Source organism: Chaetodon auriga, chromosome 2 (genome assembly GCF_051107435.1).
Source record: "Chaetodon auriga isolate fChaAug3 chromosome 2, fChaAug3.hap1, whole genome shotgun sequence".
Classification (NCBI taxonomy): Eukaryota; Metazoa; Chordata; class Actinopteri; order Chaetodontiformes; family Chaetodontidae; genus Chaetodon; species Chaetodon auriga.
The window spans coordinates 13,769,344-13,787,639 of NC_135075.1; the positions used below are offsets into that span (position 1 = coordinate 13,769,344).

The 18,296-nt window shown below is 40.6% G+C and overlaps 1 protein-coding gene across 1 annotated transcript; it reads right to left on the minus strand.

Annotated features, from left to right (window-relative positions):
- Window positions 1-8,855: 8,855 nt before the first annotated feature.
- LOC143339553 (putative nuclear hormone receptor HR38) lies at window positions 8,856-15,498 on the minus strand. Its single transcript, XM_076760863.1, has 7 exons — window positions 15,356-15,498; window positions 12,915-13,753; window positions 12,063-12,192; window positions 11,628-11,791; window positions 11,262-11,464; window positions 10,978-11,156; window positions 8,856-10,875 (listed from the first exon to the last, which is right to left on the minus strand). Exons 2-7 carry the CDS (start codon window positions 13,749-13,751, stop codon window positions 10,613-10,615), a joined length of 1,776 nt encoding a protein of 591 aa, XP_076616978.1. The 5' UTR covers window positions 13,752-13,753; window positions 15,356-15,498; the 3' UTR covers window positions 8,856-10,612.
- Window positions 15,499-18,296: the final 2,798 nt, after the last annotated feature.

An 18,296-nucleotide genomic window follows, 5' to 3' on the forward strand; every position in this document is an offset into this window, starting at 1 on the left:
TACTTCATCCATCACAATAAGGAACAGCACCTTCATTCAACCCAAACAGCATCAGCTGATAGGCTAAATCGACGACGCAGTGGGCTGCTGTATGACTGTTAAGTTGCTAACAGTTTTGCTGACATCACTTTTCCCAAACTTTGCACTGTATTGCTCTCGTAAATAAACAGTGTGAATTTTTTCTCCCTGTGTTAGTCCCTCATTCACAACAGTCATGTTTTCTTCCCCTGTACCTGCATTTATGTACTAGCAGGAACTATTATTATGAGTATTTTATGGGTACCTGAGTCATACAACGAAACTACACTGTAAATTGTTGGCTGGAATATAAGGTACTACCCAATATCTTAATATTATATATTAATTTAAGTTGAATGATTCCTCTAAGTCACCTCTGTTTGAGTACAGAACAGACAGACACACCATGCCAGCTGCAGCTGAGCCCCACCAGATTTTTGATATCTTGTATATATTTTTATTTTATTACTGTATAATATCTTTTATACTCTATATGTAGTAATGATAAGCTTGTCTTGAGAGCCAAACACATTACACACATAGTCATAGCTCATACCTCACAAGCCACACCTTCTTTATGGTATTGGTTTCTTCTAAAAGTTGCAGGAGAAAATCTGTGCGCAGCAGCATTTCTGCCGGTACGCAGCGCTCTGCTGCATCAGTGCTGGAGGCCACGGCCTAACGGTGTGTTACTGAAGTGGTTGATAGAGAAGCAGTGCCTTTTTCAATCATGTTTCCGTGGCAGATAGCTGGCTAGTGTCAGCTTAAGTGAGTGACTATCCCTCAGTTCAGATGGTTAGCCTTCTGGCTCGCCAGCTAGTCGTGACTTGTGATAGAAGATCAGTGCACTCGAGGCAGACGGGACCCAGGAAGTGAACCTGAAGATAGTCAGGGATTCCTTTTGGGGTCTTGCAGACAGACATTAATGTTGGCATGAAAATACCGGACTTGAGTGTGTGTTACAGGTTATATGTACTCAGGCTCATGGTGATGATGAATCTTTCAAGGAGTCTGAGTGGTTTGGAAGATAGTCACAGCTTTTACAGCTTTTACTGGCTGGGGATCAGTCACTGCTCTGTGATGTCAGCACAGTCTCATCTGTACTCATGCTGCTTCCTTTGCATTGTGTTTGAAAACACAGCTATCACCACCATCTGAGGCTTTATTTATGTTCTCTGAATTAATTTGCACTGTGGATATAGTGTTTTTTTGATGGCACTTAAAATTTTGGGGTGAAGCAGACAAGAATTAGCTGTTTTTCAAGGATAGTGGCAGCAGTGTAGAAGTGACTGAATAAGTGAGTGTCGTGTTCAATAACCAAATCCGTGACATGGAAATCTCTGAATACATATATTTAATTTACCCTAATATAAAGTGGGACATTGCTAAATTACAAGAAAAGATTTAGTGAAGTTTTAAAATAATCCCTCTCATGTCTTTGAAAATTATTTTATTTTATTTTTTTCTTCTGGGGAAGGACCCCGGTGCCCCCTGGTCTGAATGCAGCCCCTAGAAATTTGGTTTGCATGACACCCATGGGAATAGGTCAAGTTCCTGATTCTCAGCAGCAATTTCATCCTCACTTAAAGAGAGAAATAAAGCCTGGGCTCTTGCCAGACATACCAGACGCCCGAAGCTCTGGCTTGTTTTAGGCAGCTTAGAAACGAACGCACATCTGCAAAAAGAAAGGCCAAAAGTAGTTACTCATGGTTTTTAATTCCCAAATCAAATTCAAATCCAGCTACATTCTGCAAACATGAATTCTCTAAATCGTAAATCTTCCCTCTCATTTCCTCCTCCTCTCACCACAGCTTATGGGTGTTCAATATCAGACCAGAAAGAGATTTGTGTCACTTTTAATTAACATTTTGCATCTTATACAGGACCCCCTCTGTCCACGGCTGATCCTGACACCAGGTATTAGCCTCGTTTTACATTACAGCTCTTCTCTTCTGATGACATGGCAAATACATGACAAGCTATAGATTTAAAGAATTTGGTTGGTGAGGATAAACTTGATCCCTACTTTTTAAAGCTTGCATCACGTGTTATAGTCAGCTCCATAACATATATATTTAACCTTTCAGCTTTAACTGGCACACCTCCAAAGGTCTGGAGGACTGCTTATGTAATTCCTTTACGTGAAGGTGACAGCCGAACTGTGTGTCTAAATCATCAGGCCAGGCAAAAATACTAGAATCAACTTAAATCCTTCGTCTCAGCACAATCTTATTTCAGCATACACCATTTAGGTTTTAGAGAAAAGAACAGCACCGTTACTTGTTAGAAATAATTTCAGAATAACCTCATGCACAGAAAACAGCATGTGGCTCCTGGAAATGTTAAATCTGAATTTGCATAAATCGCAAAAGGCGTCCCACAGGGATCAGTCCTATGGCGTGCTCTGTTCAATCTTTTCATTGATGATCTTGCTTCTTCTGTAACTGGGTGTAATATGTATGTACTAATATGGATATAATATATATATCTTTATGTCAAGGATACTATTTCTACTGTAATGCAGATGCTGTCCATCCTGCTGTTGAATCCCTTCAGCACTGATTTACGTTGCGCTCAATAATCAGAAATTAGCTCTTAAGGCAGATTAAACTAAATTCATGGTTTTCACAAAACAAATGCAAATTATAATATTCTCATCATCATGACCAAGAATGGTAGAAATACTGAAGGAGTCACAGAGTACAAGTATCTTTTGGATTGATGAGAAGATAACATTTATATCATGTGACTTAACAGCTGAGCGTTTTAAGGAAGGCAGTTGGTTTCTTCTACAGGAATAAAGCATGTTTTCCATTGTGCATTGTAGAAAAGCAATGTTTGAGGCAACTTTCTTATCTGTCTTGGATTATGGTGAGATTTTATACATGCATGCTTCGGCTGTGACTCTGAAGCCCTTGGATGCAGTTTGTCGCTCTGCAGTAAGATTTATTATTGGTGATAATTGTAACACTCATCATCGTGAGCTGCATGCTGAGGCTGGGTGGCCCTCTCTCTCTGTAAGGTGTGATGGACACTGTTGTTTTTACATCACTTCTCTGCTGTGTGTTCATGTGGACCCTTATCAAACATGCTCAACTGATTGGATTACATTGCAGTTACCGGCTGCTTTTACTGAACTTGGAAGATCCATCTTTTCTCATTGTGCATCCCTCTCTGCTGGTGGGAGGTTGGTTGTTTACATTTCTGTTTGTGTGCAAGTTAAACAAGCAAAATTTAACACGTGAAATAATAAAATATAGAGGTGCTGCAGATCTTTTTCAAGCTAGCTGTTTTCCTGTTTCCAGTCTTCATGCTAAGCTAATCAAGCCTTCACATCTAGTGTATACAATCAATCTTCTCAGTGAACTCTCAGCGAGAAACCCATTTTGTGTATTTCTCCTAATGTTGAACTATTCTTTTTAACAGCAACACTCACACACTGTTATTCCTAGCTGTATATTTCTGAGCTGTAGTAGTTTGAGTCATTTTATAAGCTGCCAGTGAAGGCAGGAAAAGACTTAATGACTTAATTTAACCAGAAAAAGAGTTGAATGATACAACTACATGGCCGTGAGGACAAGAAAAAGACAATGTCAAAGAAAGACATACTATTCCTTGTTTTCTTGCCAAATAAACTGATGACAAAGTGGCATTGAGAAACGTACAAATCATTCAACAAAAGTAAATAAGCCTCATACTCTGCATTTACACTGTGTGAAAGCCTTAATGACAGTTCCTATTTTTAACAGCTCCTTATGTTTCCAAGGACGTGCGATCATCTCCACGGCTCTTAATGTGACACAAACTGTTCAAGACACCTTTACTTCTCATAATGATAAAGAATCATAGATCCGTAATACACACGTCAGTTAAAGAGGCTTCGTCTGCAGCCATCTTTAGCAGACAGAGTGACAATTGTTAATTGATGAAGTTATTTATATCTGTGTTGTATCTTATACTGTACCACCCGCCTGTGTTTGCTGGTTTGCACCATGTGTTTACCCTGACCTTGAACCCCTCCCTCCACACACACACACACACACACACACACACACACACCTCGCCCTGTCCACCAGCCCCCCTCCTTTACTGCCATCCCTTTACACTTGATCCCTGTCTTGGGGCTCTCTGAAGTGTGTGTCTGTGTGTGTGTGTGTGTGTGTGTGTGTGTGTGTGTGTGTGTGTGTGTGTGTGCTCGTGTGTGTGTGTCGGGGCTTTGCTGTGAATAACTTCCAGGCATGCAGCCAGGAACTGTCATCTGCCACTGCAACACTATCCATCCTGTCAATCTTGTTTTATAATTGTAACATTCTCATATTCTCCGGCTGAGCAGAGAGAAGTTTCCAACAGAGTGAAACACACACACATGCACACGCGCGCACACACACACACACACACACGCACACAGTGTCTTTTTTTATTGCTTACTGTGCTTCTTACGGCAGCATCTTCACATTTTATTAATCAAGGTTTTAAAGCCATCGAGTAACAAACTTAATGGTTTGTAATATAAGACAGTTGGTGATCTGTCTTTTTTTCTTTTTCTGGTGTTGCTCCAAACACCTTTTCTTTCTCATTTTATATCAAACAGGTTTGCAGAAGCGACATTCATACAGCAACAAACAGGTGCAATGTGAGTCATCAAACACGCTCTCATTAAAACTAATATTAGTTTGTTTTCACCACAGTATATTACTTTTGAAGTACAAATAAGAGCAAAAGAAGTGCTGCTTTTTTTTGGAAAATGAAATAGAGACTCAAGGCTGCAAAAAGCATAAAAGAGACTTCGACTTTTATTGTGTACAAAACATGACAGAATATAGGGTAATTATCAGGTAATTCTTAAGTGTAAACTTAAGTTTTTTCCAACTTCTCTGTTAAAATAAAACAGCATAATTAAAATTACTGGGTTATTAGCTTCGAAGCATGAAACCTGTGTTTCAAGTGTCTCGCTGTCTGAGTGGCCACTCAATAAAGTTTTAATAGCCAAGGACACAACGAAGACGGCCAGAAAATGTCTACAGAGCAACCAGGTTTCCACCGCCCCTTCCGTTCGTACACTTCAGAACCATAATTCAGCCGGCTCACCATCCACTTAGGAGTTTAATCCTGCTGGGACTAAGAGCTTAAAACAGTGATGTGGGGCGTACCGTTATCACAAGGATGGCATGTGCAATGACGTCTGCCAGCTCATTTATCACCGGATTCTCTTAGTGAGAGAGACCAGATCCAATTACAGAGGTTTCTATGGGCTCAACAATGGTCTGCTATAAATACATTCACAGAGGGTTTTCCACACTCAACACACCCACACATGACCTGTGGCACAAACATACATCACATGTAGAAATGAATGTGCTTTGCATAAACATGCGAGACTCTGTGGTCATCACTGGAATTTAATTGTTGTGCAACTTCTCTTAGACACCTTCAGTGTTGTCTTTTTGTGATGCATAGTGAGGGATTCTGCATTGTGCTGAGATGCTCTTGAAAATCCAATAGATATCTGCATATCTGATAGATGGTTTGTGTCAATAAAAAGGTATTTAAGTGGAAGAGGGGAGAAAAAAATACAGGAATCCCCACTGAGCGCTAAACAGATTCACAAAGTTATTTACAGCTCAATCCATCAATAAACAGAGACAGGTGCAGCATCCTCACAAACAAACCTATTAACTTTCCTCCCGCTGGAACAATATCCTCTCCCGCAATCAACTGCTCTCACACACACCCACACACACACACACGTACACCAACATCTTCGTGACAGACCAATATGTAAAGCTCTCGTGTTTATTGTAATTTAGCAAATGCTAGCATGCTAAAATGCTAACCTGAGATTGTGAACATGGCACTGCAAACATTCTCCCTGTTTAACGTCAGCATGTTAGCATTGTCACTGTGAGCATGTTAGCATGGACAACATTATGATTCAGCTCAAAGCACAGAGTACAGAGCTGCTAGCATGGCTATAGAGGCCTCGAGCTGTTATTGATGTGTTTACAGCCAGTTTGAGCTGCATTCGAATGCTGCAGTTGATCATGTTGGGGCTACTTGTGGGGCTTCTTCATGACCTTGTACTCTGCCGACTTTGATGAAACATTGGAGGGGCAAAAAATGTAGACCTCATGTTTGATGATGTCATGTCAATAAGACACCCCCTGCATGCTCCAACTGAGTTTGGGCAGTTTTTGGTATTTAGCATTATAATAGCAAGAGCTGCGAAGGGTTCTTCTCAACATTTAAGTATTGATATTCATGCTCTCTGGTCCCAATTTTTTTGTTTGATTGATGAATTGATGAATTTTTACACAATCAGGCCAGTGGGAAATGCTGTGGTTGAAATCTACCAGTGGACATGAAGTGCTGCAGGAACGGACCTGGAAATGAGTCAGCATGGCTCCGGCTCCCTCATCCTGAGAGAGTAGGTTTTTAGTTGGAAGCCTGAAATAAAATCAGTGGTTATGCAGAATGAAACAGATTGTGAGGTTTTGTTTTAAAACATAAAATATGTCAGTAAATACCCCACTTGGAAAATTCTGAAGCATTTACTTTAAAAAGGTGGTTGCTGGTGGCAATTTATAATAAAGTGTGTATATTGTTTTGTAGGAGGTGTGGTGGTGGTGATGTTGAAGTCATGAAACTGTGGTGTAGTTCATTTATAGCCAAACGATATTATTGTATTTCTGGCTATTGCATTTCCACTTCAAAAATCATTGTTCATTGTTCATTTGTGAAGATTATCTTGCTGAACAAAAAGTTTATGAATCCTACATTTTGCCTATTTTCTGCAAGAAAAATAAATAACATAAATAATCTCATTGGCTTGTTGTTGAGGGAGCTAACTTCCAGTTTGGCCTACAAAATTATGTAATCTCTGCAGCTCTCTATTGAGCCAGCAAATTTTCTCCTGAAATGAAGAAACAGTATCGATGTCGTACAGCATGTGGAAAAACAACCACATGGAGACGAAAAGAAGTGGCTAACTGTTTGTTGTCTAATTTGTAGTAAAGAGGCTTTGGGTTTATTGAATGATATAAATTTCCAACTTGCAAACTGGCACTTTTGCTCATTTACTAACGTTATTCCATCAGAGACACATACAGCAAACATTTCATTGTGTTCCACGCTCTCAAATCTTTCCCTTATAGTACAAGAAGGTGCAAAAGTCAGGTGTAAAACTTGTAGCTCAGCATGTTTGAGCAACAAATCACCATGACAAGACTGGTCAGAACAAAATGTGTGATATGTGCAGGGTGTAAGGCTACAGTTTGTTCCTGAATGCAGAGTGTTGCATGTCAGGATGCAGGTCAAAAGTTAAGGGGTCAATGGCAGCTCCAGATGGTACCTTTCCACTTTTGGAAAAAGACAGTGTCATGACACTCTGTAAGTTCTAACATGAGATATATTGACAGGGGAATGTATTTTGTTTTTGAGTTTGGGTAATGTGAAGGAGCAACATGTCTGACCTGTTATGGATAACTGACCGCAAAGAATGAAAAGTCACACGGGGAGTCTGAAGGGATTAACACAGTAGTTCTGCGAACGGATAAAAAATGCTTTTAGTTAGAACCGAAGGAACCCTCTAAGCTGCTGCCGCCATTGAAATGCTTCTTATGAATCTGGACTCGTCTGCTGTTACCATCACGTCTGACTTAGGCAGCATGCTTGCCATTTTGTAACATAATGAACACCTCAATGCAAGCTAGCTTTCATATTGCCTCCTCCTCTTTTCTCCCCTTGTCCTGTTTTTTCCATTCTGTCTGCCAACACCAAAATCCAGATGACCGGAACGTGGTGTACAGTAGGATCGGGTGTCGAGCGGCTGAATGCAGTCAGCCACTGCAGTCTGCCGTGGTTGAGAGCGGCACGGTGTCGTCTTCCCTTTGGTCAGGGATGTCGCCAACATTAACGCCATGTGTGACAAAACAACACAGACTCAGTGAAAAGGAGATGAATGACTACTTTTGGTAACTTTTCATCACATCATTAATATGTAACGAGCTGCAGCACAGTGAGTGCTGTGTTAAATAAAGTTTTCCTGTTTCCTGCACTGCACCCGTTACCTGGAGAACATTTTCTACACTCTTCTGAAATGATCGATCTGGCAATCCCATGAAAAGACCAAAAACAACCAATTGATCTTACTAACCCAAGTTCCGCCTATGGCCAAAGCCTCATATTACACATCAGACTATGTGAGGTTGTGTTAGCAAAATGCTAAAGTCAGCATGCTAACATGTTCACAGTGACAATGCTAAGATGCTGATGTTAAGCAGGTGTAAAATTTGCCCCATGTTCACCATCTTAGATTTTCAGTTAATTCTTCTTAAATTAAGATTTAAAGCACAAGATAAAGTTTGAATAACAGAAACTTGAATGTTTGTACCAAATTTAACTCAATCTACCCAATAGCTGTTGAGACAAGTGCTAGCTTCATGGTGGCACTGAAGGAAAAGTCAGGGGAACCGCAGCTGAAAACAGTCCCCAGAATACACAATTTATTCCTGTTTCACTAACATTTGCTACAAATGACTGTCCAGTTGTTTAAGGAAATTGTTTAAAATATACGAGAGGAGGACTAACACATGGTTGATTTTGGTCTTTTCATGTCAAGTACTTCCAGAGAAAGGACACAAAGTACACACCTTTTGGAGTCAATGAATGAAATGTAACTCACACTAGTAGAGAAACTGGCTCTTGAATATTCATGTTCCCCAACAGAAACCAGAGGAAACAAAGATGTATCTGGAGAGACAGAAGAGAAAGTATGACTTCAAGGAAATATATCACTCCATTTACTAACCTTTAAACAAAGGCAGACAGTGACGTATTTTCAAAAAGGTTTAATATCAAATATTCTCTTTTCATAATCCTGCACCATTTTACAAAGTCCTGGCAGTATTTTCAAAGTCCACACACGTCCCAAACATCACACACACAGTAGGAGAAACGACTATTCTTCATACTGTTTGAACACTGTTTGAAGTGCTCTTAGCTGCTCATCTTCTCATCACAGTTCACTGTGATTCCTTAAGATATTTCTTGAGTTCAGGGAAGAGGTGAAAATAAAAAAAATCAATCGAAAATATAAAAACCTGCACACTTCAGAAGAATGTGGAAGACAGTAGGACAGTTTTTTACGAACACCGAGTTGAGGTTCGAGACACGTGTCAGGTCGTGTGTGTGCAGCCAAGACAAGAAACGAGTTGAGTCGGACATGACGCACCTGCTTACGCATGTGGAGTTCAAGCATTGTTGGGTTACAACAAGTCATAGAAAGGGTGCTCTGTATCTAATTGTGGATACAAGGAGACTCTGAACTGTGCCCTGTCTTAATTTAATTTTAAGCTGGACGGCTCTACTGTAGTTATGAATTTCACTGCCTCCGGAGGAACATGTGAACAGGATTTAGTTATTGTAGATCCTAAACCACCTGTCGTCACTTGATGTCCTTCCAGTTGAGCAGTGTGAAGCGTGCGGTCAAGTACTGTATGATCTTTGTCAAATTGTGCTGACACACGCATCCCTCAGGCACTTCAAATCAAAAGCTGGCACAGACCTGAAATCATGTTCTTCATTCATGGGTATGAAATGAATTCTGATGGTGACATTGAAAATCTAATTATTAAATTTCTGTACTAAATGGGTCTCGCTGCATGTGATATTTGGAATGAAAATTCATTTAGTGTCACTTATTAAGGTTCAAGGACTGAGGCTTTATAAAAGGCACTTTGCATTTCCATTCAGCAAGTACATTTTTGTTCTTAAAAGCCCAAGAAATATGTTGTTACAAGGACATGCGGTTCAAGAGGAACCCTGCCAGCATCAGCCTTTACAAGGTGTTGCAGAACGGCAGCACAGGAGTTATGGCAGAACATTTTGTTTAGTTTAAGGCAATAAGGTTTGTAACTGGTAGTATCAAAATAAGAGTAAACTTTGGTCCAAGACCTTTCACAGGAGCATGAGTAGGACTAAAACTATTTTTTGTGATATAAAGAAATGAGTAAAAATTTCCTTTTTGAAAAGTTGGACTCCACAGTTCTTTAAAGAGACAGGATGTGTGATTCTGCCTGCCTTTTTCTGCAAAACAATCTACTATCTCAGCTTCTTAGTGGGATCAAAAAGCAACTTTAAAAACATGTTTTTTAAGAGATTAGTGTGTTTCTTTTTCTTTGAGGAAAAGCTGAGTATGTAACATTGCATTGCATCTACCCAAATATCCACATCTTACTAGGTGCATAGCAGGACAACATTCACACATCGAGCACAGCAATAAAGTCATTTTACAAATGCACACAAAAATATATATAAACTGTGTCCTGAACTGTTAATACCATTTCAGCTCTGTCTGTCTATGACAGTTTCATTGAACTGAAAATAATCTTTATGCAATGCTCACACAGGTACCATATTCAATTTTAAAACTGAATGTTAGAAAAATAATGGTCTCTCGAACAATGTCAGACATTTTGTCAGCACACACGTCAGTGTGACAGAAGGAGGATCACCAGTAAAGTCCAATGATAAAACTTCACATTGGCTGCTTTGTGTCTGTCATTTTTACAAATAACACATTTGTTTTCATGTCTTTTCAGAACGGCAGAGTATCCATAAAGATTTTCTCCACTATTGGTGGAGGAGGCACCAGGTCCTCCAGTTTCAGGTAAAAGATGCGCTGTAGGCCCTGTGTGCACAGAGTCCTCAGTTCGGGGAGTTTGCCCAGAAGACGAGAAAGATAGTTGGGTTGGGTCCGGCTTGTTTCTGATCTGTTTCCGCTTACGTGTTCCCTTAAACAAGTGATGAGATGGTTCTGAAAGTCCTCAACCCTTTTGGGCTCTTTGAGACCATGGCGATCTAGATGGAAAAGATGTTCTCATGAGAAACACAGCTCTGAATATAAACATTAATTGAGTGCAATCAGATTCACTGTGATGAAAAGCAAAGAGAAGCTCTCACCAGTGATGATCACTAGTGCTGCAAGGCAAGCAAACAAGGAGATGTCTAAGTTCATGCGGTGGAGGCTCTGAGAGAAATCCATGATGGAGTCAATCCAGTCACCAAAGCTGCGAACGCACTGCAGTCGGTGGAGGACCAGGCCGTTGCAGAAGATCAGTTTGTTCTTCTCAGGATTTGACCTGCAGTTTCAAATCAAAAATATGATCATCATATAGAAACGTGCACATTAGTTGAGTGAGATATTAATTAATTTGGTATTTTATTAAACCGTAAAAGAGGCCGACCTGTAGGCAAGTCGCAGAATGAAGAGCTCAACAAAGGCAGATTCAAGGAGCAGCTCCTGGTCCTCTGTGCAGAAGTCTGTGAATCCTGGGATGGTTTCAGCCCAGTTTCTTATTACATCCAAAGAACCGGTCAGCAGGTCATAAAACTGCTGGATATCACCGGCGTCCTCCTTTTCTTTCAGGTTGTCCACTGTCTCCTGGTACTGAAGAGGAAGAGGTGGGAAGGGTGAATGCTACTGAAAAGAACTGCAAATACCATCAATGAGCTGTTAGCTATGCTTTTATTGTACATCCTGTATTGAGGTAACTGTAACCAATCAAATTTCTACAAAGGAGCTCAGGATGGCTGCCAGGCTTGAGATTTACCTTGGAGTAGTCAAGCTTTCCAATGGTTGGGTTTGAGTCTAAATGAGCCCTCACAAGAGAGGCTATGATGTTGACACAGGGGGTCGTGGATGAAGCCTCGACCAGAGTCTTGGGTTTGGAGGGCAGACGACCCCGGCGACCTTTGAGGCTGTCCGTGCGAACAACTACGAGAGGGACAGAAAGGCAGAGAGGGACACTTAAAGCACACGTTTTTGACTCTCACATGGCCGTCACTGCACCCCGCAATTTAAAAAATAACTGCTGTATCAGTTTCAGTTTCCCTTTTTCTGCAGCTGGCACTATGAGGTTCTGGTTACATAGTGTATGTCTGTCATTCCCAGCTTCGGTTTCACAAGACTGTCATTACAAACCCCCGGTTGCTTGTTGTCATTCATTAGTTACTGAAAGCTTTAAGAGAGTCTGACATTGCGTTACCTTCTTTGACCATTCCCACTGCAAGACATTTCTGGAAACGGCAGAACTGGCAGCGGTTTCTCCTCCTCTTGTCCACTGGACAGTCTTTATTGGCGAGGCACACATACTTTGCATTTTTCTGCACAGTTCGCTGTCAGACAGGGGGAAAAAAAATAGATTACTATAGCTTGTAGCTACAATGCTACACATATATAATGCTGTAAATGGCAGAAAAGTCCGTGATAAATCTGCACACAATCTTATGTTAAATAAGAGATGAAATAATGATTTTTTTTTTGTTAATCTGCTCGGTTTGCATGTCCATAAGGCTTCACCTGTTTTGCAGCTGCATTTCTATTGGGGTTCTCCAGAACAAAACCACATTTCAGTATTGGTATTAACTAGTTATTGTTGGTGCATTTCTGGTAAACACTCCACATGATATTTGATCTAAAAAAATCAGTACTATAGTCTGGCCACGGCTGGATTTTTGAGGCCAACATTTGAGAGTTAAAGAAAATCCAATGATGATACTTTTTTTTATTATTATTATTAACAACCACATAACATAAGTAAACACTTTTCATAAGGATCCTTTAAATTTGTGTTGTCATCAATGTAGCAGTTCAATGTACAATTTAAAAAAATATACTTGTCACTTGATTGTCCAGAACGTCTGTTTGTCACTGTTCCTAACTACCTCAAAACATATCTTTGCCATTTCTGTTCTGCCATTTCTTGTTACTTATTGGCTAACACATACACTGACATATCGTCAACAAGCTATTATGGGCAGCTTTGTCATCCCAGCCAATTTATCCACTGGGCTCTAGTCAGCAGAGTAAACCTGTAAAATGCTGTTCAGCTATTTACCTTGAAGAAACCTTTGCAGCCCTCACAGGTGCGCACTCCATAGTGCTGACAGGATGCATTGTCACCACAAACTGCACAGCGGCCCTCACTGGATCCTGGGTTGTGGGTTTTAGGAGGCGTCATGGCCCCCTCTACTATGCTGGGGCTTTCCAGGGGTCCGTGTTCCAGGGACATGGGGGGACAATGAAGTGGAGAGACATGCTGCTGGGGAGGCAGGAAGAAAGGGTCCTCCTGGCCTGGCTGAACATCCTGATGCTGCCCCAGAGGAGAGTGCTGCTCTGGTGTGGGGCTGAAGGTGAAAAAGGAGAGCTGCTGGGCCATGGCAGCCTTGTCAGCCACAGAGGAGGGGGGTGCTGAGGGGTAGGGGCTGAAAGGGGAATCCCAGACAGGTGCACACTGGGTCTGAAAGCCTGGTGTTGGAGGAGATGCAGCAGCATAAACTGGGCTGCCATAGTAGTCAGAACCACATGATGACAGCGTTTCATCAAGGCAGCTGAGTGCAAAGGATCCTGGGTAACAGCCATACACCTGGAGATCATCCAGCTTGAAGGCTTGGCTCTGCACCTGAGGGCAGGAGTTTTCAGCTACTGTGGCATGGTTGAAAGAAACTGTAGAGGCAGGAGGAGAGGTGGTAATCTTGCAGGAATAAGCATCAAACTCCCCCATGTAGCCATTTCCCACCAAGGTATTGATGCTGGGCAACGAAGATGTAGACAGCTGGTCCTTTTGGGCACTGATGTCCATCATCAGTTTGGCACTGAGATCAGGATTCAAGAACTCAGAGCTGAAGTAGGTGTCATGGGGCAGGGATGCATACTGGGTTTGTACACAGGGCATCTCTAGGACAGATGACAGCAACAATTACTACTGATGAAAATAAACCCAAGTGTTCATCCAAGTCAGGTAAAAGTTGCTTAGGCAACATTTACTTACACTAAATATGTGTCATTAAATTGAAGCAAATGTCTTTAAATGCGTCATAAACAATTGCCACACATATTCCAAAGTTGTCAAAAAAGCATGACTTTCCTTTTTTTTTCAAAATAAAAGGTTGAACTCTTGTTTTAAAATCACTGTGGATAATTCAGGCTGACAAGAAGTCAAATAGATTTTGCTTAAATCAAACCATCCAAACAGGAGCCTACATTAACACCTTGGAAACACACTATCTAATTTCCCCCAGTGCCATTTCTCTAGCTTCAGGGCCAATCAGTCCTCTTTAGAAAATGCAGAGGGTGGTCCAGTGGAGCAAACAGATAATATCACATATTGTGTTACTGGCTGTTAATGCTCTGAAAACCTCCTTCAGTGGAGGGCAATCCTCTGCCACAGGGACTGTGCCAGGGAGTGCTGCAGATTGTATTTCAGTGCGGGCTGCATGCCAGCTGAAATGGGAAAGGTGGCAGAGCCTGCTTATGTATGTGTGTGCGTGTGTGTTTGTGTGTGCGTGCATGGTTGGGTGAATGGGCGTGTATCCACAAGTGCAAACTTCCTCACTCTACACCTGAACATTCTTCGAAAACTGTTCAAACTTAAACTAAATTATTAAATTCTTTTCCGAAACTCACAATCAGGCTTGACTTATGGGGAGCCCACGCTGCTCAAGTGTCCAACATGTGTCTTATGTCCTATAAATATACCTTACTCTATATGTCTTCTCGTACTGCATAGCAACAGTAATAGAGCCATGGAAGGAAAATACAAAACGTAAAATCATGACAAAGTTGAGAATATAGTCTGGACAGTTGACTGAACTTAGAGCCGGATAGAGGAAAGCACTCATAGTAAAGTTGCACAAATCGCATAACTACGAACAGTCAACACTTAATCAATCACACTCTGGGAAATTTCCTCAATAATGACAAAATATACTCTAAAATACTTACACAACTATTTATCATATAACAAGAATTGCTGTTTATGCTCATTTGCAGCGTTCATTAGACACACCGTGCTAAAGCTAATCTTCAGTTGGCAGAATGAACACTAAGTTGTTCTGCTGGTCTGATGTCGTTTGTAATATTTCGTCCTCCCCATTTATATCACAGAGGGTAGTCTAGTTGGATCAACGCCACTTAAACAGTTCCTACAAAAGTGATCATTATTACTTTCATGAAGGTAGGGCTGATTGCATTAGTTTAAGCAAGGTGTACTAAACAAAAGTGCAGCTGAGCTCTGACTGCTACCCAGAGAGGGAGGCGCAGGCAAATATAACATCTTTGACATTATTTTCCATCAAACCATCAAATGAATTTGAGTCTACGGCTGCAAATATTCAATTGTTGTATCAGCAGTCCAGTCTGTCTAATCTTGTGTGCTTAAATTTCTTATGTAAGTAGTTATAATGAGACAAGCATTCAAATTTGATATCAGCACTGATGCATCCCCAGAACGACTGAATACAAATCAATACATGCAAAAAACAGTTCACTTTCACTCACCTGGTTCATATGAATATCCAGATATTGAATCTTTTCATTTATTCCAAACGAGTGAACCTGATGAATGTCACTTCTGCCAGCTGCTGTCAGCACACACACTCATTCAAACACACTCTCACACACACACACTGGGTCAGACCAACGCAGGAGCCTCCACACACTCTTGTTTTATTTTGGCTGCGTCGACAAAAAGGCGGGTCAGTGCCCAAACATGGTGAACGGGGCGTGAAACGTTCCGGGTCGCCAGCCAATCAACGTCGGGTTTGAGACAGACGTTCTTCCGTGTGACGCACGCACGGGATTCCATTGACGCAAGAGTCGGGGGAGCGTGCTTTCTAAATATAAACCGTCAACGACAGCGGGGCACACGTGGGGCTATTACTAGATGAAAAATGCTAAAAATAGCAATAGTTTGGAGCTCAGACGTTTTATGACTGGAAAAGTAGATATTACACGCGTTTATAACGGGAAGGTGTGCCATCACGCGACAGGCCAGGAAGCACCTGTGTGGTTTTTTCATAAAATATATATATATTTTTTGTTTTTTTGTTTTCATAGTACAGCTAGAAAATCAGACCCTGCGTCATCTCAAATAAACTCTTTGAGTAAACTGTACCATGAACACACTGTATATTTAGCATCTAAATTGTAAACACTTGTTGAGTTTTTTGGTTTTATTCTTCTACTCATTATTTACCAAGACCCATGCTGGAATAATATGAAAACGACCTGCATTAGTGTTTGTTATTTTATCAAAGAAGCAGATTGAAATGAGATTTCATGATAAAGAGCTGAGTTAAAAAGTACACTCAATTGAATGATTTCAGGTTGTATGACATAGTTTCTTCTGCTTTGATTTCTATGATTACGTATTCCATAATGTTTAATGATTTGTTTGATATATAGTATATACAGTATGCACAGCTGAGCTTGAGGTGAGATTGTTTGGTCGGCTAATGTTTCTAGGGTCCAGAATAAACTGAACCTCAGTATTTTTTGCATTGTTTTACTGTATCTAACCATTATTACTTTGTAATAATGTATTTAAGTACTTTGTGCTTTAGTCTGTGTTTCTTTTTTTCTGCTGCACTACCAATTGCCCTGTGGAGACAAAGAAAGTGATGGAGTGATGTGACTTTTGACTCATTTCTGGACTTCTAAGAGTAATACTAGATGAATACATATGATCCCGTTTAAGCAATAAACAATGAATAACAGCAGACTTAATGATACAAAGTGACAGATTTTGAATGGTAATGAATGAGCACATATGGGAGTCCCTCCAATCCAGACAGACTGCTCATGTGTGCCTTTCCACATAGTTAATCCTCTCAGCAGTGGGAACAGAGATCTTTCTTCGAACCCACAAACAGTCGTGACAACTACAACAGTTTACATTTTGAATTCCAGAGGTGAGAAATCAGAAACCATGTCACATTGTTATGTCATCATCAGGCCATTTGCACTATGGACACAGACACACTATGTCACAGTCACAGCGGCTGGTGTCCATTTGTCTGCATCCATCTACGCATCATATCCCTCATGTCACAACTTTTCCACCATAACTAGAAAAAACAACACACGTAAGCCTTCTCTGGGGATCGTTGGGTGTTAGCTCGCCTATTTCTTTTAATTTACGTATGAGGAAAGGGAGAGGGATCATTTAGGGTGAGATTCAGATGAGATTTTCTCTGACGAGGGAAGTAGCTGCAGCTAATTCAACTGTGCAGACCGGCCTGGAATTAATGGAGTTAATTACAGGGGTTAGAGTATGACGCTGTGTCATGTACAGTATGAATATAAAATAACAGACTAGACCGGACATGTTCTTTCTGCAGGTCTTTCGTAGTCAGGTAAGAACACACACGCTGATAGTTAGCGCACGCACACATACAAATACACTGTAAAAAGAGCATGCACATACTATTACAACATTGCACGTGTTAATTAAGCACATCTGCCAGGTAGTTAGGTAAAGGTTGAATGGCAGCTTTAGTTCAGTTTACAGCTCAGATTCATATTTGTATGATGATATATTAATCAGCTAATAAATTCTAATGTATTACTAGAGATTAAGCTACCCAGCTGTGTTAAACTGTAGGTCTAGGGTCATCAAAATGAGCCCCACCTTTACATTCTGCAACATTACAATAATGCTTAAACATTAATGTATCAATAATTCTAATACAATAACACAAAATGTTATTCTGAATATACTCTGAAATGATCCATTATGCATAATGAGTGCTTTCATTTTTGGTGCTTAAAGTATATTTTGTTGATAATAGTTCTGCACTTCACTTGAATACTGATGTTAGAGGATGCTTGTTGTTGACAGGTGGAACGCTCTGCAGCCCCATTTTGTGATTTAGGCTGTTTGTGCAGCTGAAGTATGACCTCTGTCTGGAATACATTTACAACAATCTGACGTCTTCTAGCTTGTTTCTTCACCATTCTTGAAACGTTGGTTTATATACAGTTTGTCATTATAAAAATATTCACACTTCATGACAGACTTGACTTGTAACATGAGATTTTACAAACATATTTTGGAATACATGTCCCGCTTGTCTAATACTGAATAACCCAAACACAGATGAAAACTGATCCAGACAAGTGACATTTACCAGAGTGAATTCAGTCTTGCTTCATCAGCTCTGGATAATCCCTTTATACTCAAAACAAGTTCAACTGGATTTCACATCTAAATATAAGATCAATCCACTGACTTTTTTAGATTTGCCTTTTGGTTTTAATTTGCAGTGTATGAAAATATGTTTCTTTAATCTTTTGTTTCCAGCAGCTCCCCTCTCTGCGCTTTACACCACCAGCCCCAACCCTCAGTGTCACTCACTCTTTATATCTGATGCCTTCTTCTAAGAGATTGCGTGTGCGTGTCTCTCACTCTCTCTCTCTCTCTCCCACACACACACACACA

What these genes read in the sequence shown, in the direction of transcription:
- LOC143339553 (XM_076760863.1), bottom strand. Translation starts at nt 13,751, where the DNA reads ATGCCCTGTGTACAAACCCAGTATGCATCCCTGCCCCATGACACCTAC. An exon ending in GCTGCAAAGGTTTCTTCAAG is followed by an intron (nt 12,193 to 12,914) that starts GTAAATAGCTGA and finishes CCTGTCTGACAG; the next exon opens with CGAACTGTGCAGAAAAATGC. An exon ending in GAAAGCTTGACTACTCCAAG is followed by an intron (nt 11,465 to 11,627) that starts GTAAATCTCAAG and finishes CTTCCTCTTCAG; the next exon opens with TACCAGGAGACAGTGGACAA.